At 42.5% G+C, this 25,330-nt stretch overlaps 2 protein-coding genes across 2 annotated transcripts; one reads left to right on the plus strand and one right to left on the minus strand.

Moving 5' to 3' along the window:
- Window positions 1-140: 140 nt before the first annotated feature.
- dctn5 (dynactin 5) lies at window positions 141-16,206 on the minus strand. The gene is made up of 6 exons (XM_018738890.2): window positions 16,024-16,206; window positions 15,557-15,625; window positions 15,032-15,150; window positions 5,483-5,594; window positions 2,396-2,498; window positions 141-1,964 (listed from the first exon to the last, which is right to left on the minus strand). The coding sequence occupies exons 1-6, from the start codon at window positions 16,069-16,071 to the stop codon at window positions 1,867-1,869; spliced, it is 549 nt and encodes a 182-aa protein (XP_018594406.1). The 5' UTR covers window positions 16,072-16,206; the 3' UTR covers window positions 141-1,866.
- Window positions 16,207-16,434: 228 nt separating this feature from the next.
- Window positions 16,435-23,962, plus strand: palb2 (partner and localizer of BRCA2). The gene is made up of 13 exons (XM_018739115.2): window positions 16,435-16,479; window positions 16,873-16,942; window positions 17,789-17,848; window positions 18,030-18,129; window positions 18,248-19,603; window positions 19,823-21,606; window positions 21,738-21,887; window positions 22,036-22,121; window positions 22,273-22,434; window positions 22,552-22,668; window positions 22,976-23,063; window positions 23,153-23,292; window positions 23,383-23,962. The coding sequence occupies exons 2-13, from the start codon at window positions 16,895-16,897 to the stop codon at window positions 23,603-23,605; spliced, it is 4,314 nt and encodes a 1,437-aa protein (XP_018594631.2). The 5' UTR covers window positions 16,435-16,479; window positions 16,873-16,894; the 3' UTR covers window positions 23,606-23,962.
- The last annotated feature ends 1,368 nt before the right edge of the window (window positions 23,963-25,330 follow it).

The raw sequence follows: 25,330 nt of genomic DNA on the forward strand, positions 1-25,330 counted from the left end.
ATACATGTACTTTGCAAGTGAAATAGCACTAAATGTTTTTTTTTTAAATATATTTTACACTGAAAAAAATTGAGTAAGTGATACTGGTGCAGAAACTCTGCAGTGGGACAGTACACAGGAAAACATACAGGAGCTCCTTACGTATGAGATACTTGGTGGACAAAGACACAAAACTCTGCCATTTTTTATGTATTTACTAAGCACTGAGCAGTAATGCAAAGCAAATGTTTTTTGAGTGTCTCTCTCTCCATGGGTAATTGGAGTTTTTTATGGGCTGAGGAACAGATGTGATGATGGATGACTTCGCAAACGACTTTTGCGTGTCTTCAGGAAGCCCATCGTGAGCCAAACAGATCCTCCTCCCAATAGGCTGCTGGTTCATATGTTTGTGATATCTCAACTACAGTGAAGTGTTTTCGTCTTTTCTAAAGTACAATGTCAAAAGCGTACATTTCACAAGCACCAGCCTCGTCTCCTAACAACAGTGACTAGACCTGCAGGTCAAGCGATCCATTTTTTGGCTGAGGACAAATTAAGAGCTGAAAATTGCATAACATGTGCTAAGAGCCATTAGAAGTAAACAGCTAGGAGCAAAGGACAGGCTGAGCAGACAACATGTTCCGAATGCTTATCATTTTACATTACATCAAGATAAAACTAACTTTCTCATTTAAACCATTAATGAAAATAAAAAACGAATCTCCACTGAATCGTGTTAATAGGCAAGAAAAAGAAATGACAGGGTACATAGTTACATGAAGGTATTACAAAGACAATGACACTGAACCATTCAAATATTTGTTGTGAAATAGTCATACAAATTTATGCAAGACTCACTGAAACCCAATTTGTACTCACTGTGTTTACAAAGGATATGTGCATGAGCCACACCAACATTAAATATCATATATAGAAACACAAAGTTCAAATTTTTAAACTATATATTTTTTTTTTTGCTTATTAGTCAGTTCCCTTCATAAAAGGTACCTTCTTGAAACCTGAAGTGAGAAGTGAATTATATTTATTATATAACTATAAAGCAACACATTAACTAAGCCACTTATCAACCACACATCATGATCCAGGTGTTGGTAAAAAGCACAAGAAAGGTGAAAAACTGTACATAAAGGAAACAAGTGTTCACCTGCCAGAGCTCAAATTGCATATTAAGTGTTAGGGGAAATGGGTCATGAGTAAGTGTTTGTTTTAATAAGACATAGTAGAAAACAGCCATAAATAATACATACATTAAATAAATGCAAAGCAGGGAAACGATACCGGTGAGGCAAAGAAGTTTAGGACTTCTCCTTCATTTAGCATGCGATGAGGGTCAAGGGTGCCTTACAATAGGCATTGAGCTTAGCTGGCAGAACCCGGAGCTCGTTGGCTGTCCGAAATCACGTACACAGCCACTTCTCTCGTTAATCAACTGAGCAAACCGGGAGACACGCAGACAGAAGGCCCTAGAAAACAATGTCGTTCTTTGTGAAATGCAGAAGAACATCCAGTACGAGAATACAACTTGTGGATGCTGCTACGACTAAATTACAAAAAAGGATATACATGACCAAAACAGGATAATAAAAGTCCATATTAGCTATTTTTTAGAAGCTGATCTTGGACAATTTCCAGAAGTTAAACTAAGAATCAGGAAATCAGACTGACATTTGGGCCAGTGATAATCTGTAATCTGCTCATTTTTTTTTTTTTTTTAATCTTGTGGAGACAAACAGAGACTTCTGAAGTATGTGTGCTTAGGAGGGACAGAGAGGAGAAACTGTAGATAGACCGCTAGCCAAGATGTGATGCTGAAATGTTGCACTTAGCTTGGATTGGTCTGAATAAAGAACACAGGTGGTATGACTCTCAGATCTGGCTAAGCGGGAGAAACTTCTGGTAGTAGCTTTTGGTGACGTCAATCATGAGCTCCTGCGTGCACTCAGGCAGCTCTCCCATGAAGAGGCCTAATGCAGAGGAACAAGGGAGGAGAAAGAAGCTCGTCTTTGGGATGATCTGAACAAACACAGGCACGGTACAGCCACAACCCTCTACATTAAAAACTGATGATCTTTATGCAGAACTCATAGCTGCAATCATCATTTACAAATAACGTATTCGATGTGCATCACAAGCTAGACTACAGACATTTTAAAGGTACCGCAGATAACATGTTCTCATTTATCAGTCCCAGTTACTGTAACCTCATGCGAGGCTGTTATTGCATAATGTCACTGAAAGTACAAAGGGCTTATGAAATATCCAGTGCATGTGAGATTTGAACACTCACAAACACAGGATATTTGTGTGGAAGGGTAAGAATGGGAACAAAGCTTTTGTAGATGGAATGATCGCTAAAGTCAAGGAAACGAGCTAATGTGCTTTTCTCACTCCTTACCTGGACAACCAGAGAACACGGTAAAAGGCGGCACCACTGTCTCAGGAGGAAGCACCGTGTTGTCCAGAATCTTACAGCAGTCCTTCAGGACACACCGTCGACCCTGAAAAAAGCACCGGGGAGACATATTTCTTGAACGAGCATTGATAATCCCTAAGTACCTCGACTCACAGCATTTTCTCTGCATCTCGCATCACCACAGCAACAAAGTGCAAAACACGATTTGTGACTTTTCACTCACCGTTTTAGTTCTTTGTGTTTTGTATTTTACATTAACATTAATGGCCACCATTTGGCTCTCCATCGTAATAATCTCCTTCACCGGTGTTCCTCTAAAAGCTGAAGCGGAGACCCATCTTGCAGGACCACAGCACAATGCGTATGCAGTGAAGTCTGCAGCAAAGCCTGTGCTTTTTTTTTCTGCCAGCGAGAGTTTGTTCTGCTGACCTACTCTTCACTTATGGCTCACTGAAAACAGATGTTCCTCAGTGTCACTGGAACAGAGCCCATCACAAACCCAGCAGACACTCTGGCTCATGCCATCTGTGTGTACAACTAAATATATATTTAAGCAGCAGGTAAACTTACTCCACCTTACCCTCTAAACAGCAAAATTTACCTAATAAACAAAGCACGAGCATTTAATTCAACGATACGGATGCCACTTATCAAAATAAAACATATGGCTATGGTTACTCTTTAATTATAGTGATAGACAGCCATCAATTCAGAATAATTATATCATACTTTTCCTGTGAAAGAAATCTTCCATCTGTCACAAGGAAGATAAGGTGTCATTGTTTTACTACCTAATATTACATTATTTAATGGCCTGGGAGGCATTGTTATCTAGGATACTGACATTACTTAATGCCATCATACAACCCCCACACAGCTACAGTAGATCTTCGTTGGTTTAGCACAGCTAAAAACCACGTTCTGGATGATGTAAATATTGTTAAAATGCTTTACTTTCATTCTGGTTGACCAAAGGTTAATGAAAAGTGGAAATGGTTATAAACTGATTAAATTGTTATAAAATATAAAGCAGCTATAAGTGTTATAAACTCCCCATAAATAACACTTCTATAGACTGTCCTCTTTCTAAAGCACCAGTGAAATGAGAAAAATGCAATACGTTGACTCCACAATGTATAAGTGTACCATGAGCTGTTTCTGCTGCAAAACGGTATAACGAAAGTGAAGCTTTGCCCTTTGCCCTGCTGAATAAATACATCTATTTATTAAGTTGACACTTTTCTTTAAAGCAAATTACAATGACTTGCCCATATATACAGCAAGGTATTTTTTTACTGGAGCAACTCATAGTAAGGACCTTGCTCAAGGCTAATACAGCAGGTGGAAATCAAACCTGGGCCCACCTCCAGCTGTACTACCCTTGAGCAAGGTACTTACCCTAAATTGCTCTAGTAAAACTGCCCAGCTGTATAAGTGGGTACATCATTGTAAGCAGTTTAACATTGTAAGTTACTTTGGAAAGGAGCAAATTTTATACCTTTATACCTTTAATATTTAATAATATTTCTTTAATTGTCTGGTGCTGTCCTCCGAAATGACTTACATCAAGGTTAGCACAACAGGACTGAGATTTGACCAAGGGACGTTAAAGCCTGCAAGGCGAAGGCTCTAACCACAACAATAACTGCTGCCCCTTCCCAAATTAGGTTAGTAAGTCATCCACATTGCACAAAAAAACCCTGACACGTGCAACAAAAGCAGTTCAAGTTTTTGAATAGATTTGCAAGGGAAAATTACAGCCAACATTCCAAAATTTCATGAATTTAAATATATTATGTACAATACCAAACTATTTTAACACTAATATAATATTAAACTAATTTATTTGCTCCATGACCTTTTGCTGTTCTGCATAAGCTGCAATCAACCGTACGCCATCCTAAGCTTATCGAGAGAGCAGCCGAAACAGAGGCAGGCCATACGATAAGAACGTAGCACATCTAATGCAGGAGAGCTCCCTCGCTTTCTCAGCCGCGTCGCGTTTTACCCACGAGCAAACATGCGAAAACAATGCCACTTTAGTGTGCTGAAAACTTGGGCAAACACACGCCGGGCAGATAATGGCAGCTCGGGGAGGCCTGTGGTCAGTGTGTGAGAGAGCGGGCAGGCTGAGCACAGCTCCAATTGTACCACTTTTGCAGTGTCTGTGACTGGTAAAGGTAGAACAGCCCCAGACAGTGGCCTGGACTTACAGGTTCTTCTGTTAACCCCTTGAAATTGCACTGCAAACTCTCTATCCTGTTCATCCAAGTTGACTTCCAGTAATATTCCACTGTACTTCAACTACAACTCCATTTATAATATTAAAGTGTGGAACTATGGACCAGTGCTGAAAGAGGAGAGCAAAAGTGAGAGTTTTGTATGCATTCCAGTACCTAAATATTCTTAAAATGAAAACTGCAAGTACAGTAGTTTTCAGCTTTGTCTCAAAATTAAAGAAATTAATTTTAGATTTTTAGACTTTTTAAGGATTCATCAATGTCATGATTATTAAGACATGAACGATAACTGACATTTTAAACTAAGAAAACATGATTTTGAGAGATGAATGGAAGAATGTTACTTATATTTTGTACACACACGTACATATACACGCAATCATTTCTGCTTTAACACTTGTCATTACCCTATTTGGATGCAACGAGATTAATAACTACAGAAATAAAGGCTATAACACTACAAGCTGGATGTTACGAAGTGCAAAAAACAGAACTACGAAGTGTTACAAGCTACATATTCTCTATTTTTATATGCTTTATCATTTATTTGGAACAGAATATGTTTTTGCTAGGTTTTGCAGTTCTCTCCCAGTGTAATTTTGTTTATGAGTCTTTAGTAGGAGATGATGACTGTACTTTATGTGCTCTACACCTAACTCCATTTTCCAGTTATTTTTTAAGCAACTTCATCAGAGCTATTATGTTACTGATGGTAAAACTGACGGAACAATGAATACAGCAAATATGGAAGAGGTACAAAAATAGCTTACATCACTTCTTATAGCGCAAGACTTTTTAAAAGCCATTAAGGGTGACGACTGCAACTCACAATGACACAGTTCTTGCCTATGTGGACATAGGAGCCGATCTGTGCAGCGTTCACCACGCAGTCCTCCTCGATGAACACGTGGTCTCCAATGTGCAGAGGGAAGAAGGCCACCCTGCAGAAGGGACACACAACACAAACACAAGGCTGAGAGCCACACCACAGCCTTTAGTGAAGGAACACTGTACAGAGGAGTGCACTTTTTGTTGCTCCCCAAGAAGCTATGAACACCATCAATTAACTCTCTTCAAACTATGAGGAAAAGCTCCAAAAATGTGGTATACAATATAACTGCTGGGCCACTCATATTTCTTGGCCATATTTCCATCTTGATAAGCATAATGCATTAACCGTAAGCTTCATGTAAACATTATTAGGTATATGTTATTTACAAAATCTATCATAAAAGTGTAATTTTTAACACAACTATACAAAGGAAACAACTGAGACACCTGCCCATATTCCCTTTACACTTATTTGTTCACTATTTTTACAGTCCTGACAATATTGGTGAAACACACAGATACACAGCTACAGAGAACATTGTACATTTAAAACAGTGAAAAGAACTGAGATCAGTATAAACAGATACTTGGATTCCATTCCGTTTAATATTGTATATAAAAACGTAGTAAATTAGACTCCATAATCGGGCTACAAATCTTTTACTTTCATAACTCTTAAGAAAAAAAAACACTGCAGTTTAAATTTGCAATAGCAAATGTTCACCTTGAGCAATCTTACTGTGGTGTCTAATATGACTTTTTTTTAAATAATGTGTAAGCTGTGTGAATAACTATCTTAGATATATAGCAAACCACAGGCCTGAAAATATGAAGCTCAGCAATGGTTTGTATAGAAATACTTCACACAGAGTAGAGCAAGTTACAGATGTTGTAAACATAGAAAAACAAAATTGAGTGCAAACATATCTCAGCAGTTTAGTGGACAACATCTGTCTTCTAGGAGCTCATACAAGAAAGACAAGGGCTACCTGAGCCTCAGAAGAATTATGGAATTTGCACAAAGAATGAATAACAGGCCTCAACAACCTCGTAGGTGAGAATCAAACAGACTGCAGGTGAAGGAGAGCATTTCACTAACTGGGAACTGACTCTTCTTGCACATCTGTAATTAAACTGAAAGATCTCTTTTGTTCATTAGTGTCTGATGAAAGGCACACAGCCTGTGAAGAAATAAGCAGTTGAGAGTTATTCAATGTCTCATGTCTAATGAAAAAAAATAAATAAATGAAGAAGAGGACAGAGAGCTGTGCTTTAAACAGAAAAATGTAAAATGCAAATCAAACTGTCTGGCAGCAGAAAAGTCTAAAATAGACACTTAAACCAGGTAACCTGGGTTTTCTACCACACAATGACATGGGAGCAAACTTAATGCTATATTTATGATCACTACATTTAATGAATTCATTTAGACCATGAAGAACGACTCTGTTTCAAATTCATCAACTTTCTTTGCAATTGTGCTCTTTAAAGTGCATCCTGCTATATTCAGAGTTCATACAGACAGGTATGAGTAACCATTAAAATACAAACTGAATTGTTAGTCATTATACAAAGGTGTGCTCTCATTTCAGTACACTTGCGGGACTTGAATTTTTAAGCACATGGTGCTCTCATTAAGCCTTAGACAAACATTTAGCGAAAGGACACACAATGTGCCACTACCAACAAAGAAGTCTGAACTTGTCCCGCCAAGTCAAATATATTTCCAAAAAAAAAAAAAAAAAAACGGACAGAGCAAGAAGACAGACCCTTGCAACTCTATACTGTAATAAAGGAGGAGTTATGCGACACGTGTTGAGCAATGTCTCATCCTCCCTTTGGGGGCACTCAGGACACAGCACTCATGTTCATATGACTCATGTTAATACGACATAGTGAGCAGGGGTCAAAATGGAATATGACACCTTGCTTTCCCTTAAATTACCATTACTATAACTGCCTATCTAAATGTCACCTTGTTTCTCCTTTGGCTCATTTCCATTTGTGCCATCCTGAAAGGTGAAAAAAATGTGCACAAGGCAGCAGGCTCAATGACCTCTCAGTTTGACATTAGCATTAAATGCACCTTGGATGAAATTAATGGCCTCTTGTTTTGCTTTTCTCATCTTCTGGTCTGACTTTCCATATCAAAAGCAATCTTGTGGAACACACAATGAGAATAAATACTCTGACCTTCTCTCCTGGCCACCTTTTCCTAATCCTGAAGGATTAGTTACATGACTCTATAGCAGTGGAACATCCTTCACTGTCCTTACAGACAAACATCAAATCAGCCTGCTGTGGAATAGCAAAGGGCAAGAAACAAAGTTAAACCTGATTTAACCTTCAACGGCCTCGCACAAAATTATGGCATGATGCTTCAAACTCATAACACCATGTCACTATTATGAATAAATCCAAAGCAGCGTTAATTTTCTCTTTATCCATCTTTATGTACAACTTGACCTAATGCAGGGTTGTGGTGGGCAGGAGCCTATCCTAGAAGCACAGGGCATCAAACACACCCCGAGCTAGATTCAAACCAATACCAGAGTAGCCATCCCAAGCACTGAAACACCAGTGTTACCCCACTACATCACCATTATTAATTCTTATTAACACATACACATTTATCTTGGAAAAATCAGGCTAAAACAGGCCACAACATATAATGTATTTTATTTTCATATTTTAAAAAAATCATCTGAGAATATTTATGTGATTCTTTATAACAGTTATGCAACTTAAGGAAATAATTATTAAACATGTTCCAAGGATAAATCCTCCCTGAATCACAAAAATCAGCTGTAAAGATGGACCTGAATGAGTGTCATACATTTTTAATCAACTATAAAACATACAGGTAAGGCAAAATTTAAAAACTCATTAAAACAGTAATAGCCAAACAGTTCATTTTCTTCATGATTTTTTGCTCACGTTTAACCCGGGAGCTCTGAGTCATCAACTCCACCTGCTGTGCCACCATTCCAAAAATATTAATAGGCTTAATATTATTGACACTGTAAAATGAAAAGCGTATAAATTCATTACCAGGTAACTGGCAGATAGAAGCAGAAGTCACCATTTTTCATCAGTAAACTTTTGAGACACAGCTCACTTGTCTCCTCTAGTGGTTACATCAGGTTTCAACATCAAATTTTGAGTTGTCTGTAAATTTCCATCCATCCATCTTCAAAGCCACTCATCTTTGTGAGGGTCACAGTGCCCACCTGCCAAGTAAATTTCCATCTAGCAAAAAACCTGGGGAAAAGGTCTAATAGGTAAATGTTAATCTTTTTCCTCAAGGGAGGGGTAGCACCTCAGGTGGACGAACATGTCGCACCCTCTTCAGGGCGGTTCGTCTACCTTTGGTCCCCATCTGTTGCTCGACTCTCACCTGTGGCTCCCCGTAAGCTGTTTGCATGCGACAGCGGCCACACCCCGGGCAACGGCTTCGACAGGCCGGCTAAACCAGGTGAGGGTAGCCGATGGGCCTCAAACCCTCGGTGAGTTAGGGGATCTTCACCCAAGCATGTGAAGATGGATTTCGGCGGACTGAGCGGATGAGACCCACGAAAGGTCCAACGGTCAAGAAGGCGGTCTCAGTAATGCTATGGGAGTAAACCCAGACAGAAAATCCGGAGTGGAGCCCCGAAGGCGGATGGATGTCCTTGACACCCTACCGGCAGCTCCTGCAGTCAGACTGGCATCAAATGTATTGCATTGCTCTCCTTTGGAACATGCCAACTCGGCCGAGGGGGGGGTTCTGATCATTGGGCATCTCAGGACCCCCGAAATCATTGCCCAGGTTTGCGCCTTGGAGAAGTCACTCCAACGAAACAACACGGGAGACAATAGATACTGGTTATAAGTTCTTACTCGATTGGCGTAGAGAATGAACGCCAGGGATTGTCTCCGACGGTGGGAGAGATCATCGCGTCTCACTGGACAGCTACCACCCGTCTCAAGCTGGGCAGCCCCCGGCCAATAAGGTGCTGTCCCGCCACAGTTCACCTGCCTCACTGGGTGCGTGGGGCTTAAGGCTTTCAACCCGACAAGTGGACTGTAATTAAAGCACCAGGCAAAAAGATAACCAAGAAAAACAGGGAGGTCTTTAGGCTTGCCTGCTGGAATGTACGGTCTATGCTAACTGGCCTGACTGATAATCTACAAAATGTGAGTGACACACGGAAGACTGCCGTAATCAACAATGAACTGAAGAGGGTTCGTGTTGACGTTGCCGCACTACAGGAGACAAGGCTAGCTGCGTCAGGATCCCTTATGGAGGCTGACTACACATTTCTCTGGCAAGGAAAATCAGACGGTGAACCAAGAGAACACGGGGTGGGTTTCGCTATCAGAAACGGTCTCTTGCAACTGGTGGAACTATGTCCGGGTGGATCAGAACGAATACTTTGCATCAAGCTACAAACCTGTGCCGGCTGTGCTCACCTAGTTAGCACCTATGCACCAACCCTCGGTGCTTCGCCCGAAACAAAAGACCGGTTTTACGACGATCTCCATGCCGTCCTGGAACGCATACCTGCAAATGAGCAAGTATACCTTCTGGGTGATTTTAATGCAAGAGTAGGAGCTAATCGGGATTCTTGGCCCTCATGCTTAGGCTATTTCGGTGTGGGAAAAATGAATGAAAACGGACAGCGCCTGCTGGAACTCTGCACATATCACAACCTGTGCATTACTAACACCTTCTTCAACACAAAACCACAGCACAGGGTTTCCTGGAGACATCCACGCTCGAAGCACTGGCACCAACTGGACTTGGTGATCACTAGGCGTGCAAACTTGAACAATGTCTTCTTTACACGCAGCTTCCAGAGCGCTGACTGCGATACGGATCACTCGCTTGTGTGTTCAAAAGTTAAGCTGATGCCCAAGCAGTTACATCATTCGAAACCCTATGGGAAGCCCCGCATCGATGGAAACAAGGCACTGCATGTAGAGACGGCAAAGATATTCCGTGACTGCCTTGAGAAAACGCTACCCACCAGATGCGTTACAGAAAGCGTCACCTCGAAGTGGGATCACCTAAGGGACACTATTCGTGACACGGCCTTGGCAGTTTTCAGGAGGAAGTCTAGGAAAGTGAACGATTGGTTTGAGGAGTACTTTGACGTGATGATTCCAGCCGTTGAGAAGAAACGTGCCGCCTTTCTGGAACACAAACGTTCACCCTGCGAGAACACCAAGCGAGCGCTGAGAGCAGCCAGAGCAGAAGTTCAGCGAACAGCCAGGCGGTGTGCGAACGACTACTGGCTCAACTTGTGTAACAAGATTCAGATCCATGCCAGCTTCGGTCATCTCCGGGAGATGTATGATGGCATCAAGCAAGCTATTGGTCCCAGGCAGAATAAGACAGCTCCTCTGAAGTCCAAGTCAGGTGATATTATAACCGACAAAACCAAACAGATGGAGCGCTGGCTGGAATATTTCTCCGAACTGTATGACCTCGAGAGCACAGTGTCAGACACCGCTCTTGAAGCCATTGAACAGTTGCCACTCATGAGTGAGCTAGATGACCTGCCCACGGTGGAGGAACTCAAGAACGCCATCAACCACCTAGTTGCTGGTAAAGCTCCAGGACAGGATGGCATACCACCAGAAGTCATCAAGTGTGCTAGAGATACTCTTCTGCAACCTCTCCATGAGTTACTGTGTCAGTGCTGGGAAGAAGGTGTGGTTCCACAGGATATGCGAAATGCCACGATTGTAACTCTCTACAAGAACAAGGGAGACCGAAGTGATTGTAACAACTACCGTGGCATCTCACTCCTCAGTGTTACTGGGAAACTCTTTGCTCAAGTTGTCCTCAGAAGGCTTCAAAAAATTGCAGAACGGATCTACCCGGAATGACAATGCGGCTTCCGTGCCGGACGATCAACCGTTGATATGATCTTCTCCTTGAGGCAGCTGCAGGAAAAGTGTAGAGAGCAAAGGAAACCCTTGTACGTCGCTTTCATTGATCTGACCAAGGCGTTTGATACCGTCAGCAGAAGTGGGCTTTTCCGGGTTCTCGGCAAAATCGGCTGTCCGCCTAAGCTACTTAAGCTGATTCAATCCTTCCATGCTGATATGCAGGGCACAGTCCGTTTTAATGGATCAACGTCTGACGCTTTTAGCATCAAAAGTGGTGTCAAGCAGGGATGCGTGCTCGCTCCAACTCTTTTTGGGATCTTCTTCGCAGTGCTGCTGAAGCAAGCCTTCGGAAATTCCACAGAGGGGGTTTACCTACATACCCGAAGTGATGGGAACCTGTTTAACCTCGCAAGGCTTAAGGCCCGGTCGAAGGTACGAAAGGTTTTCATCCGTGATATGCTGTTTGCTGATGACGCTGCTCTGGTGTCACACACACAGGAAGAGCTTCAGTGGCAAATGGATTGCTTCTCTCGCACAGTTGAGGCCTTTGGTCTCAAAATAAGCTTGGAGAAAACCAATGTTATGGGACAAAGTACCCCTCAACCTCCATCAATCTCCATCGGCAACTACACTCTTGAGGTCGTTCACGCATTCAATTACCTCGGGTCGACCATCACAGATACCATGTCACTGGAGCCTGAGCTCAATAAAAGAATAGGAAAAGCCGTCATGACTCTGTCCAGTCTCAGCAGGAGAGTGTGGATGAATGGCATGCTCTCCAGGCGTACTAAGATCAAAGTTTACTGCGCTTGCGTTCTTGGAGTTCTGCTCTACGGAAGTGAAACATGGACTTTGTATGCCCACCAGGAGAAAAGATTGAACACATTCCACCTGCGTTGTCTCAGACGCATCCTCCAGATCTCGTGGAAGGACAAAGTTACTAACAGTGACGTCCTTAATCAGGCTGGATTGCCAAGCATGCAGACCATCCTCAGGCAACGCAGGCTACGGTGGCTAGGGCACGTTCGTCGGATGGATGATGGAAGGATCCCGAAAGACATCCTGTATGGGGAACTGGCCTTTGGTGTACAACCAACCGGACGGCCTCATTTGTGCTTCAAGGATGTGTGCAAAAAGGATTTGAGAGAGCTTGACATTAATGTGAACGGCTGGGAGGAGCTGGTAACTGATCGTTGCAGCTGGAGGCGGGAACTTCATCAAGGTCTGGGACGTGGCGAACAAAAGCTGCGACTACAGGCTGAGGAGAGGCGAAGACGCAGGAAGGTCAGGCTTCAAGTGGAACATATGAACAGCACCCAGCACATCTGTTGCAACTGCGGCAAGGATTGTCATTCTCGTTTGGGCCTTCACAGTCATGGCCGGCGCAAACCACCGTGAAGTGGACAAAACCAAGGCGCAATTCCATGGTCTTTCTAGACTGATGGATGCCAATGATTATGATGAATGAATCTTTTTCCTGTTTTTTTATTCACAGCTGAGTATTTTTAGATGCCAAGATTTGTTTTTAGACAAGAAAAAGTCTGCACACAGATGTTTTCATTGTAATAAAAATACCAAATTCTACTATTGGAGTTATACGCGTTAGTAATGTGGAATTTAGGAAATGGATTCAGTAGAACAAAACAACATTTAGCTCCTACTTTAATTATACATTTTGATATTTTACTTTCTAACATTTGTATCATTTGCACCAAGTGGTACTAACAACATTCGCTGCATCTAATATTTATATTTTGGTAAAAATTATACTGTATCTACCTTAACTTATCTCCATTGTGAAGAAGGCCCAGCAGAGGTTGTACTTCCTTCATTCACCAGCTGAGGAAGTTCAACCTACCACAGGAGCTACTGATGCAATTCTACTCTGCAGTCATCGAGTCTGTCCTCTGCACTTCTATAACTGTCTGGTTTGGCTCAGCTACGAAATCAGACATCAGAAGATTACAGCAGATAGTTCGGACTGCTGGAAGAATCATCAGCACACCCCCCCCAGCTCTCCAAGAACTGCACTCGCCCAGAGTCAGTAAAAGATCTAGCAAAATCATTCTAGACCCCTCACATCCAGGCCACTTCCTCTTCGAACCTTTGCCATCTGGCTGGCGCTACAAAGCACTGAGCACCAGGACAGCCAGGCACAAGAGAAGTTTCTTTTCTCAGGCCATCTACCTCATGAACAGCTAAATCCCCCCTAGAGAGTAAACCAGTGCAATACACAACACTATTTATAACTGTATCTATTTATCACATCATATGTCTTACTCACATTCCCTTGCATTTGTATAGAACATACTTTATATACATATAAAGTCTAGTGACTATTCTTTGTATATTGTGTACTTTATTTTTTTTATATTTTTTTTATCCTTTATTCACATATTCTATCTTCTCATCTGTGTCTTGTCACTGTCATTCTGTCTGTGCTGTGGAAGTTTCTGTCACCAAGACAAATTCCTTGTATGTGTGAACATACTTGGCAATAAAGCTCGTTCTGATTCTGATTCTTAACTAACAAAAACAAAAAAATAATTGCTAGCTGTTTCGACTCCAAATGTTAATTATCTAGATATTTCTTCACAGAACTTTTTAAAATATTGCACAATGGGTATAGGAATTGATATTAATTAATATGAAAACATTACAGCACATTACAGTATGTTACCAAATTAATCAAATAACTGGAGGAATATAGTCAGACCGAAGGCACACCTATTCAGGTTACAAAAACTAGAGGTTTAACATCCTTAACTTGGACTGCAAGGCATTTGTTCGGATTTACGAGGACAGAACTTAAATTTCTTGTGTCTCCTAACAGCTGAGCAGTGTAAGACCAGGACCACCACGTGACCTTCTTCACAGTTATAGTGTGGCAAGCGCTGCATTAAGTTCTCAACCTTAATTACTTACTGTTTGCTAGTTTCATTAATTATAATCTCAGTAACCACTGCCCCATTTGAACTGTACAAACATTTTCAGCTTGTTTGGTAAGAATAAAAACGATCTAAATGAATTCATAAAGTTCTTTGTCATTACTCTTCCGTTCCCTACATTAAACATTTAAGAAATATGTTAACATATATATGCATATCAGTAGTAAGTGTACAGTACATAATAACTAGTAAAGAGCCGAAGGAGTCCAGGTAGACAGCTATACAGTATTATGGAGCAATTAAGGAAAGGAAACCTCCTTGTTATGTGTTGTTACGATTACTAATTGACTAACTATTTAACAGTTTCCATTTTAATTGGATTTGGTGATGTTTTAGCATAAACAGGTGTCACTTTTGAGGCTCAGGGAAGTATAAAAAGTATAAAAAAATATTCACCAACTACTAATGATCTTTGATGGGTGGGAATTCACCTTACAGTGTGTTTTTCAGGAACAAATGACCTTTATAGGCTGTGGAAAAACTGCTCTTACATGTACTTGCACATAAAAGTGAATATAGTATCTGATAAAATCCAATGAAAAATGGAAAAAGAAAAAGTGACAGGATATTAAAAGGGACTGTAATGCAAGAGTAAACAAATTTATGTGGTAACTTTTCAACTTGCATTGAATAAAAAAAAACTGTTCCCTGGCTAAGAATCCTAAAAATGTAGTATATGAAAAGGCGCAGATGTAAATGTGACAAAAGAAGGAAAAACTGACCCTTTGCTGAATTTTTTGAAAGGAGGTCGGATGACACTGCGGCTCTTGATGACACACTGCCTGCCCACCCGCACGTTGGCAAGGTCTCCTCGGATGATGCAGTCGTTCATCACAATGGTCTGGAGCAAAATCAACACGATAATCATGACACCGAACATTATCGATACTCATCGCACATCACTGACCAGGCAAGGAGGAACCAACACAAAAAAATACTTCAGAGGACAAACTTTTACATTGATGAAAAATAACTAAAGGGCAACTTTACTACATACATTAATTCATTTAGCAGATGCTTTTCTCTGAAGCCACTTACTAGAGCAATTAAGGATAAATACCTTGCTTAAGGGTACTACAGCTGGAAGTGGGATTTAAACCAACAACTTTTGGGTTCACATGTAGCAACTCTAACCACTATGCTACCAGCTGCACCATAATAAATGTACTTAAAGAGCTGACCCCATATTGAGAAAACACGTGCACCTTCCTATTTGTATTCACAAACTGGAAGATTTAATCACTCACTTTGCCATTAAGGACGATATTCTGGCTTCCACACAGTACCGACTGCCTGCTCACCTTATTACCTGACGCCTGGGAAAAAAGAAATAAGAAAACTGAAAAAACATTTACATATCTTACATTATTATATATAGCAAATGTATCAAATTGGTACACAACACAAATCACGCCAATCTACTAGAGGAGCTACAGACAGACAGTTTCCGTTAGGTGTCGTAAAGTTTTGTTTACGGTAAACAATCAGCATACTACAGTACAGTTAGTTATAAATTTATCATGATGCCTAAATAAGAGCAAATAACAGTGCATTCATCACCAGTAGAAGGTCTTTCGATACAGAGAAGAGATTAAGCACAACTTGTTTCTTTAATCCATTATATCATGCTGCTGGCACAACAGAGTCACAGTCAGTCGCTGAGTATCACTCTGTGTCATGCAGGACAAATTCCTGCAAATTTATCCCTACATACCGTTTCGATGTATTCAGCTTTATTATATAATATCTCACACAATTCCATGGCGCAAACAAATGTATTTTATTAAATACGTCGTGATATCACAGCTTGAAAGATGAGTAGCTTTATGGTTTTTCTTCACTCTGCCGCTGTCACAATAGAACACCAGTCAAGTACTTCCGCTTCCTGTGGGGAAACAGATCGCCGGCATATCCAGGCTAAACTAGTCGAACACCAAATCTCCTTAGTCACCAAATTGCCAGGATTCTTCGTCACCTGAATAAATCGTTGCTTTTCGGGTTCCAAATGTAACCTATAGGTTATTATGGAATCCATGAAGCGGTGCTTTATACTCAAGAAATAAGAGCGATGTAACAATTTCTGCTTTGCTTTGATTACTTTTGCCTTACTCCGAAAACTTGCGGGAAAACGGTGAGAGATTGAAAACGAGGAAACGTTCAGGTTGGAAATGTAAGTAAGTGAGATGAGTTCATGTTTTTTTTTTTTTTTTTTTTTTTTTTTTTTACAGATAACGTTTCTCAGATGGTTTTTTTTTTATAAACAGCTTTAATTGTTTGGTAATGTATTCTTAGTATAACTGCAGCGACTTCACTATCAAGTGCTTCATAATTTCTTATAAACAGTCTGTGTGCGCGGCCGGCGGTGTTGTTGTGTCTCCCTCAGGCTGGACTGTGGTAACTGACTGAGGTAATGAGTATATAATAACTTGTACTTTTCCTCACGTCGGAACGAACGTCGCGCAGTCTGAAACTAAGTCACTTAAGTGTGCAGGACGGAGTCGGCTGTGAGACTGTAACTTGTAAGTAAGTGCAGTAACAATCTCGGGTCGTCTTTCGCTCACAGCAGCCTGCAGGTTCACTGGAACATGGAGGAAAGCCTGAAGAGAGCCTTACATTCCGATGACAAAGAGACGGTGAGTCGCCCTTTTCTGTGTTTTGTAACGACCCGCGTTACTGTGGTGAGCGGGAACTGTTTATTGTTCAGTGTTGCATTGTGGGTAAAATGTAACTAAAGCGTTCAACCACTAGGGCAGTTTACGGGGAAAATAATGGGGTGACTGTGTTGCGTAGATTCGTTAAGCAAGTTGAGATTCTGGAGGAAATGGGGGTTTTGGACCCAGAACATTATTTCACTGTATGTTGATGTTCTAATAAAATATTCGTTATGAACGCTCCCTGTGCGTTTTTCGCCTCTGATTCCACGGTGCTCTGTGCCACAGTATATTCTCTCTGGGCAAGAACTTGTTCTCTGTCGTTATTTAAAGTGTAAAAACCTCTGAATTATATACTTCTTGCATTCATGGGAAGGGGAGCGTAGTGGTTAGAGCTGCTACCTTCCAATTCTGGTTGTAAGTTCAAATCCCCCACCTGTTCCAGTACCCTTGAAAAAGGTACTTGCTGTATTACTCCAGTAAAAAATACCCAGCCAGCGGAATAAATGGATAAATAGTGTGCTGGGGATTTGGGGACAGCTGGTAGTACACTGGTTAGAGCTACTCTTTAGACCCAAAGCTTGCAGGTTCAAATCTTACCTGTGGATGTAGTACCCTTGAGCATGGTACTTACTCTGGATTGCTCCAGTAAAATTACCCAGCTGTATTGATGTGTAAATATTTGTTTAAAAAAAGAAAAGACTTCACATTGTAAGTCGCTCTGGATAAAAGCATCAGCTAAGTTAATAAATGTAAATGTCATAATTTCTTTGCAGTACCTTGTCATGTCACTTCATGAATTCACATTCAGTTGTTTTTGATTTGCAGTTGAGGGCAAGGCTCGTTTTATTACAAAGAAAGTACAACAGAACTGTTAAACGACTGAAGGTAGGTTTGGCATGGAATGTTATGATATCATACCGAGTGATATAAATAAATAGTACTGTTACCACACATAGTTTACCTGGAAGAGGCAGAACAGTCTGTGGAATGTAAATGTAAATATCCAGTCGTTGCCACGGAGAGAACACATTGTGACCGCGGCTGCTCTTGTCTTGGTGTCGTGCAGCATGCAGAGCGAGCTGAGGTTGTGCGGAAACATGTAAGGAGCAAGATTGCAGCACGTAATTCCCTGCAACAAGAGGAACAGACTACTTTCTTTTCTTCCAGTAAGTTTTTCCCTTCTCCGTTGTTGTAAATGGGAATTAGCTGTGTTGATGAGGTGGATGCAGTTATGATGTAATAAGCAGGGATGATCAATAATTTTTCTTGACTTCTTGTTTTTAGGTTCATCTGAGGACCAAACTTTAAATTCAACTAACCAGAGTGACTCTGAAGTTTGTCATAAAGGCACTGCTGTCCGGTTTAGTCTGCCTTCTGGTATCCTGAGCTCTGGTACCAGCAATGGGCTTTCTAGGAGCATTTCTAGCCCCAGCTGGCTCTGTGACAACACTCTGTCTGGTAGCCTCACAGGCCAGAGTGGAAACCCGGTTCCTAGTGAGGGTCAGAGGCGCCATTCTGCCCACCGTCTGCGATCACGGAGGAGCTGGCAACGATGGGAGCAGAGGGAAAGGACAGATTCCCAAAGGAGTGACAATGGACAGGACCCAGTTGGGCAGTGGGAAGTGGGGAGAGTTGCCTCTTCAGCATTCCAGGTTAGTCCTGGGGTGTGTCAGGCTGAGGGCCTCACCTGTAACACAAAAGAAGTCTGTTCTGATACTAGCCTGGGGAAAGAAGACAAGAGCCTGGTAATTGCACTGGACAAATCATCTACCGCATCACCCTCCACAGATAAGGAACTGGTAGACAACCATGGCAAAGGGAGGTGTAACTCCTTTGCAGATCTGCAAGTAGTAGAGCCTCCACTGCTCTCTGAAAGGCCAGATATTATTAAGAGCAGCTCAGAACAACAGCCCACATTATCTCTATCCAGGCTGGCAGGAGGAAATTTGGGCCCATTAGATGATTGTGTCTCACCAGAGGGGGATGGCTTTGGTAAGGAGACTCAAGCACAGAATGGAAGCCTTCCTCAACCATGTTCCGATTCCACAGAAGCAGGTTGCCTGAGTTCCTGTACTGTGGTTGAAGGGCTTCTCTTCCCAGTGGAGTACTACATCAGGACCACCAGGAGGATGGCAGCTGCCCAAAGTCGAGTGGACCTGGAGGCTGTTATTCAGAGCCAGCTGAGTAATGGGAGGAGGGGGAAGGGACAACGGAACAGGCCAGGTGGTAGCCTGTCCCGCAGAAGCCAAAGCTCAGACACTGCCTCGCTGTCCCAAATGCTTCTCACCAAAAGTGATGAAAGCCATGCACCTCCCAAGCCTAAGAGCTCCCAGACTGAGTGGTCTTCTACTACAAGACGAAGAGGGAGAGGCAGAGGAAGAGGGAGGGGGAGAGGCAGAGGCAGAGGTCAGAGACAAGGGAGGGGCCTTTATGTTCAGTCTTCCCCCAGCGTTGACTCTGTAGCATCAGAACCTTTGAAGGCTGATGCTAGTCCACTCTCTAACACAGAATCCTTTGCTGTGACCCCTGAGAAGGAACTGTACCCAATCTTTTGCTCAGATAAAGAGATGATCAAAAGTTGTACTGTTGTCCATTGCAGCAACAGCAACTCACAGGGTGGTAAAAAAGATGAGCTTCAAGGTAGGGTCCAGTTTTCTGCACTTGGTTCATTTTCTGAAGCTGATTTCTTATGTAACACTGATAATTAATACTTTGTTTCTCCATCTTTCTGTAGCTTTTTCCAAAAAGGAATGATTTGTGGTATACAAAGGTGCATTCAAGTGACAAAGACTTAATTGTCAAAGCACAACCACATAATTATATTTGTTTCGTTTAACTGTGTTTGTGTTTCTCTTTCAGCTGGAAACTGCTCCTCTACAAGGTCAAACACTTGTGAATCCCTCTTTCTCCAGCCTTCAGGGCATACACTCTTGTTCTCACAGGTCTTCACTGTCAAAAGAAGGGACTTTGGGCTCAGTTCCCTTCTTTCGCTGCTTGACATCAAAGACTTCCACCTTCCCGATGATGAGTTTGGGAGGCTTAAACTGGACAAACTCCGGTCCTCAGCCACAATGGGTTTAGAAGCCTTTGAACCTCATCGATCCTCATATATCACCCGTTGGAGGGCATCAAGGGCAACTTTAGACTTGAAAAGCTCTCAGGAGGCAGTCAGGAGCCTGTCTTCCACAGACTGTCAGCCATTTGTTCCTGTGACATCCACTAAGGAAACAACTGGTCTTCTTAATGATGCTAGCTTGGTAAACAAGACCACACATGTGAGACAGACAGCAGCCATGGACAACTGGAAGGCTGTGCTTCCAGATGGAGGAAATGACACCTACAGCCTCTCTCAGGAAAAAGCAAGTAAAGCAGAGTCAGCAACGAACTCTTCTCCCAGAGTGCCACCGAACCCAAATTCAAGTGAGCTGGGTCTTGTTGAGGACAGAATGCACTCCCAGGGTATGGAAATAGATGGAGGGAACATCAGGGAGACTACAGACCGTGCACTAATGGACATGGGAGCAGAATCCAGTCCAAGAAGGAGACATTCAGTTGTGGCTACGATGGCAACATCTCCTCATGTGCTCAATTTCAGCCCAGTTCCAACTTTGCCATGTCAAAAAAATGATGACTCAACTCTGCCCCTTTGGGGAAGTCCTACTTTTCCCTCTTTGGGAGTAACCCCTGCTTTCCCTCTTCATCCGAGCCTCCCATTGCAGAACTGCTCCCCTTCTGCCTCTCCTAAAGCGCCAAGTCAACTCCCCCAGTCAACAACGCCGTCAGCTGCACATGGTACAAAAACGCAGATTGCTGTCACAGAGAAGCCAGTTGGAGACTTGTCACCCTCCGTTCCTTGCCATACATCATTCATGAAAATCCAAGATGAATTCCACAAAGCCACATCTGTTGAGTTGGAAGAGACAGAATTTAACATGTCCATATCATCTACAGAGGGGTATCTATCAATAACAAAAGGCAATTTACACACTTCACTGGAACCTTCAGACTCACTTTCTGCTTCCATCTTTGACGGTCTTAATTGTCAGCTACCTTCTCCAACATTTTCATCACATTCAGAGCATCCTCTCATCAAAGTACCTGCCCAGGGCTGCAGTGCAACCCCATGCCGGCTGCAAGAAAAGGTGGGAGAGAGAGGTCAACTCTGTCAATCTCCAAGGTCAGAGCCTACATCACTTCCATTACTTAATTTCTCCCAAATTCAGGAGAATATTGACTCTGTAAAACACAACCTGACTGCCTTCGTTTCCCCACCTCACACATCAGTGAAAAACTTTGCTGATGCTGAGGAGAACCCCCCCGGCTCTCTAGAGAAGAACAGTGAAACTGCTTGTGGTCTGAATGTACCCAGCATTGAACCACAAAAAGATGAGACTTTTGTTGAGGATAGTATTGCTTCTCCGGACTGCCACTTTGCTAGTGGACCAGACGGTGGGGAGAGAGACCTGGACTGTTACTTTACAGACTCGACATGTCCACCGGGGACCGAGATGATGCCTCCTCGCAGACAGTCCTCACCATGTCAGGACTTCGCTGTGATACCATTGGAGATGCATGCTGAGCGGTCCCCTGAGGTACCAGCAGAGAATCCTGCTGAGATCCTACAGCTTGAGAACAGTCTGAAGGCAAGTCTCGCTTCTTCTGTACGTTGATATGGCTCTGTGGTTCAGACAGTCCCAAGTGGCAACCAGCAGCATTTATTGCTCTCTTGTTTCTGATGTGTTCAGTTTGATTGAGGCAGAATTTGTTCCCATAGGCCCCTGCAAGCCAGTCTCTGGTGGACGTGTGTGCTGTGCCTGTGGAGAAAGGGTGGCGTGTCATCACAGCAGGGGAGTGGAAAATCTCTCTGTGGCAAGAGAGCTCTTCTCAGCACTGGAGCCTGCTGCACACGTGGACCTTTACAGAGGTACCATCTGATCTCTGAGGCTAGATTTGTACTTCACCTAAGATGGACTGCATCCCTTCTAGTTTACACCTACTGCCACATACTGTCCTTCTCATGTACTTGTTCTCAAGGTTTGCTAAAGTGTTCATAGTTTGTTTCCTTGTCTCAGCATCCAGTGAATGCTTTGCTCCCTGTGCCAGATGCCCCGAGTCTAGCGTGTGTTGTTTTTGGTCAACCGGAGATCAGAGAAGCCAGGTACAACTCGAACACCGGGGGAAGCTCTGGGGCCTCAGTATATCGTTCCACACTGACTGTCATGATTTGACCTGGAACCGTTCAGAACTTAACTTACTAAGTGATAATCTACAGTGCTCTGTCACTTATAGTTTTGAATGTGTTTTCTCAGGGTTCTGTCATTCGTCAGTGCCGAAGGCCCCTTTTCTCAGTTGGTGCTGTGTTCTGGCGAGGTGCAGGCAGTGCTGGGGGTGTCTGACAGCAGGCTGGCCAGTTGCACCACTTCTGGTTGTACGCAGAGTGTGAATGTTTCCCGCCTGACAGGAGATGGAAGGTACAACACAGTAAAATGAACAGATGCTTTTATATGTTTTTTTTTTGAATATTGCATTGCTGTTGTGATCATGTTGTTGGGTTGTTTCTATGCTCTGTGTGGCCTGACTCCTTGCAGGCTGGAGCACTCGGTGTCCCTGATCTCTCCCAGGCACTGTGTGCAGGCTCTGGCTCTTGTAGAAGGACAGGGAGATGCTCTTATAGGATTGACAGACTCCAGCCACCTTGTTATCTGGTGAGGGAAGGTTTTAGATCTTTAAATATTGTGGCAAGAGTTACTGTAATGGTTAAGGACATAGATTCATAACCTCAAGATTTCAGGAGAGGTTGTTTCCACCCTTCAGCAAGGCAAATACCTTAACTGCTTTAGCAAATAATCAGTGGTAGAGTAAATTGGTACTTTTGGTTGATATGTATTACGTAGCTACTTTTGTTATTGTAACTATCAGTCTGTTCCAGTTTGTCAGAACGTAAAAGCTACAGTTTGTTTTGCAAAGATGTGTCACACTTGCCTGACTTACTGTTTCCGGCTCTGATTTCAGGAACACGAGGACCGGACACCTGCTGCAGACATGTGCTCTGGCTGAGAGCTTCCCAGGGACCGTGTGCCTAAGAGGATACACACTGGGTGTGAGTAGGAACAGAATGTCACTCAGTAAATATTTGCAGCTGCTCCCAGGTGATTCACTCTGTGGCTTCACTCTCTGTCTTTCTTCCAGGGTGTGTTGTTTGTCCTGCTCCAGCATAAGCTCCTCAGCCAGGAGGACGGGCCACTCTTTTCTCTGATCGCAGTAAACCCAGTCACTGGCAGGCACATCCTGGTTAAGAGTCTCTCTCAACCAGCGCAGCACTCGGGAAGGTAAAGCTCAATGGTGCCCTCTGCCAGCCACTGTGGGTACAGTAAGTGCCCCCTTAAGAACTGATGCTTCCCTTTGTGTTTCCTCCTCAGGTTTTTGGAAGGTGATGCCTGGGGTTCATCTGTGGTGGCGGCCTTTCAGTCTGGGGCGGTGACTGTTTGGGATCTTAAGGACAGTAGCCTTGTTGCCCAGCTGGCCCTCAGGGCTGCAGAGCAGTGCCATATTGTGCGTTGGGCAGGCCCTCGCACCCTCCTGACCGGGCACCTCAGTGGAGACGTCTCTGTGTACCATTACAGGGGGACTGCATGCTCCTAACACTAGAAAGCTGGACTGAACTTCTCAAAAACAACTGAAAGGAAAAAATGTGCAGTCACAAATGCTGACATTTTCTCTTATAGCTGTTCTTGCTGTGTAATTTAAAGAGTTACAAGGTCCAGATCAGAAGACATCTGTACTTTCCGATGTTCTTCTGCGGCAAACGAAAGAGCCACAGCCTGAAACATCAAATGAATATTCCATTTTCAAAGTGTTTTGTCACATAAAATATAAAAATGTGTGGACTTGAAAAAGATTTTCTGTGGTCCGTTAAGTCAGGCTGACGTTAAATATTCATTCCAAAAAAAATATATAAGTAGTTATATACCTCAACCCTGTTTCTTGTCCATGGTTAAAACGGCAGTCTTTCAAAAACGTAGTATTACTCATTACCAAAGGTGATATATTATCCAGTCAGTATTTTGAGGACTGAACTTCTTAGATCAATTTCTTAGTATCAGATTTTAAAAGGTTTCAGATTTTCAATGTCATTTTAAATATTAAATATATATATTGGAAGTATTGTTCCCTCTTAAACGTATGATGGAAATAAACAATAAATTTTCCACTGGGAAGGTGGAAGGAATTTGTGAAAATGTTGTCAATACATTTGCTGCATTTGATCAGGATTCTCTTACCAGTCTGTGTTCTGATCTATGGTTTTAGCAGTACAGGCTCCTCTTAATGAGCGCAATTCCTTTCCAAAGGTCTGCTCGTAAAGGGAATTCTCATAAAAAGAACTCTTCATTACTGTGAAAATAAGTGGGCTAAAATAGGTAATGCATTCCTGAGCCACCAACGTTTCAGCTGTTATTTTTTTTCCACTGAACATGCGAAATTCCTGCCTTTTTAACACAAAAAAATCTAATTGAAAACCAAGTCTGGACTATCAGAACTGCTCCGATCATGTTTCCAGTCTCACACGTTCAACACCACTGACACGTAGTGCATTTACTGTACATGCTGCTTCTTATATTCCCCTTTCCTGTCATAATTTAGCTTACAATTGTTTCCTCCGTATTTTGTTGTTAGTCTGTTTCTCCCATGTGGCATGGTGGAGCAGGAGGTCCTTAGCAAATCCTGCTCTGTTATTTCCAACAGGGGTTTGAACCAGACTCTGTGGAGCTTCCCTGTTCTATTAGTGTTTACAGCCCTGTGCTCTGGTTTCCTCCCACAATCCACAGATGTGTTTCGGAGGAATTGGTGACTATAAATTGGCCCTTGTTGTATGTGTGTGCGCGCGCTGTGCCTTATAGCCTATGCCCCTGCAATAGATGAGGAACCACTGTAAATTGCTTTACTATGTTTGCTGTAAAACATTTTCAGAAGCTGCTTTTAAATTCATTATTTAAAATAAAGCCTATTATTATAATACGGTTAATGAGAAAAATCTCGTAATTACTGTTATGATGTGTAACTCATCACCCCACTCTGCTGAGCTATTGGCAAAACATGATTTGTGATGAAGAAAAGTAAATCAGATCCCAAAGTCATTAGTCATGATATTGCCTTTCAAGGGAGTTCTATGTATTTTATCACTGCAAGTTTTAAACAGAGGTTAAGATTTCTTTGTGACACAGACAGGGGAAGAGACACTGCATGAGAAGAGGGGATTCTGCTTCAGTTTCAGAACAGTTAGTGAAAACCTTCCACTGGCCACTACGGCACTGATGTTCGCTTTCTACGCTAAGCTACTTACCATGATTTACCCATTTCTGCAGCAGT

The sequence above is a fragment of the Scleropages formosus genome, chromosome 20 (assembly GCF_900964775.1).
Source record: "Scleropages formosus chromosome 20, fSclFor1.1, whole genome shotgun sequence".
Taxonomy (NCBI): Eukaryota; Metazoa; Chordata; class Actinopteri; order Osteoglossiformes; family Osteoglossidae; genus Scleropages; species Scleropages formosus.

Coding starts and splice junctions, on each gene's coding strand:
- dctn5 (XM_018738890.2), bottom strand. CDS start 16,071: ATGGAATTGTGTGAGATATTATATAATAAAGCTGAATACATCGAAACG. Junction 15,151..15,556: donor ATATCGTCCTTAATGGCAAA/GTGAGTGATTAA, acceptor ATTTTGCTCCAG/ACCATTGTGATGAACGACTG. Junction 2,499..5,482: donor TAGGCAAGAACTGTGTCATT/GTGAGTTGCAGT, acceptor TGCTTTTTTCAG/GGTCGACGGTGTGTCCTGAA.
- palb2 (XM_018739115.2), top strand. CDS start 16,895: ATGGAGGAAAGCCTGAAGAGAGCCTTACATTCCGATGACAAAGAGACG. Junction 18,130..18,247: donor GACTACTTTCTTTTCTTCCA/GTAAGTTTTTCC, acceptor TCTTGTTTTTAG/GTTCATCTGAGGACCAAACT. Junction 21,888..22,035: donor ACACGTGGACCTTTACAGAG/GTACCATCTGAT, acceptor TCCTTGTCTCAG/CATCCAGTGAATGCTTTGCT.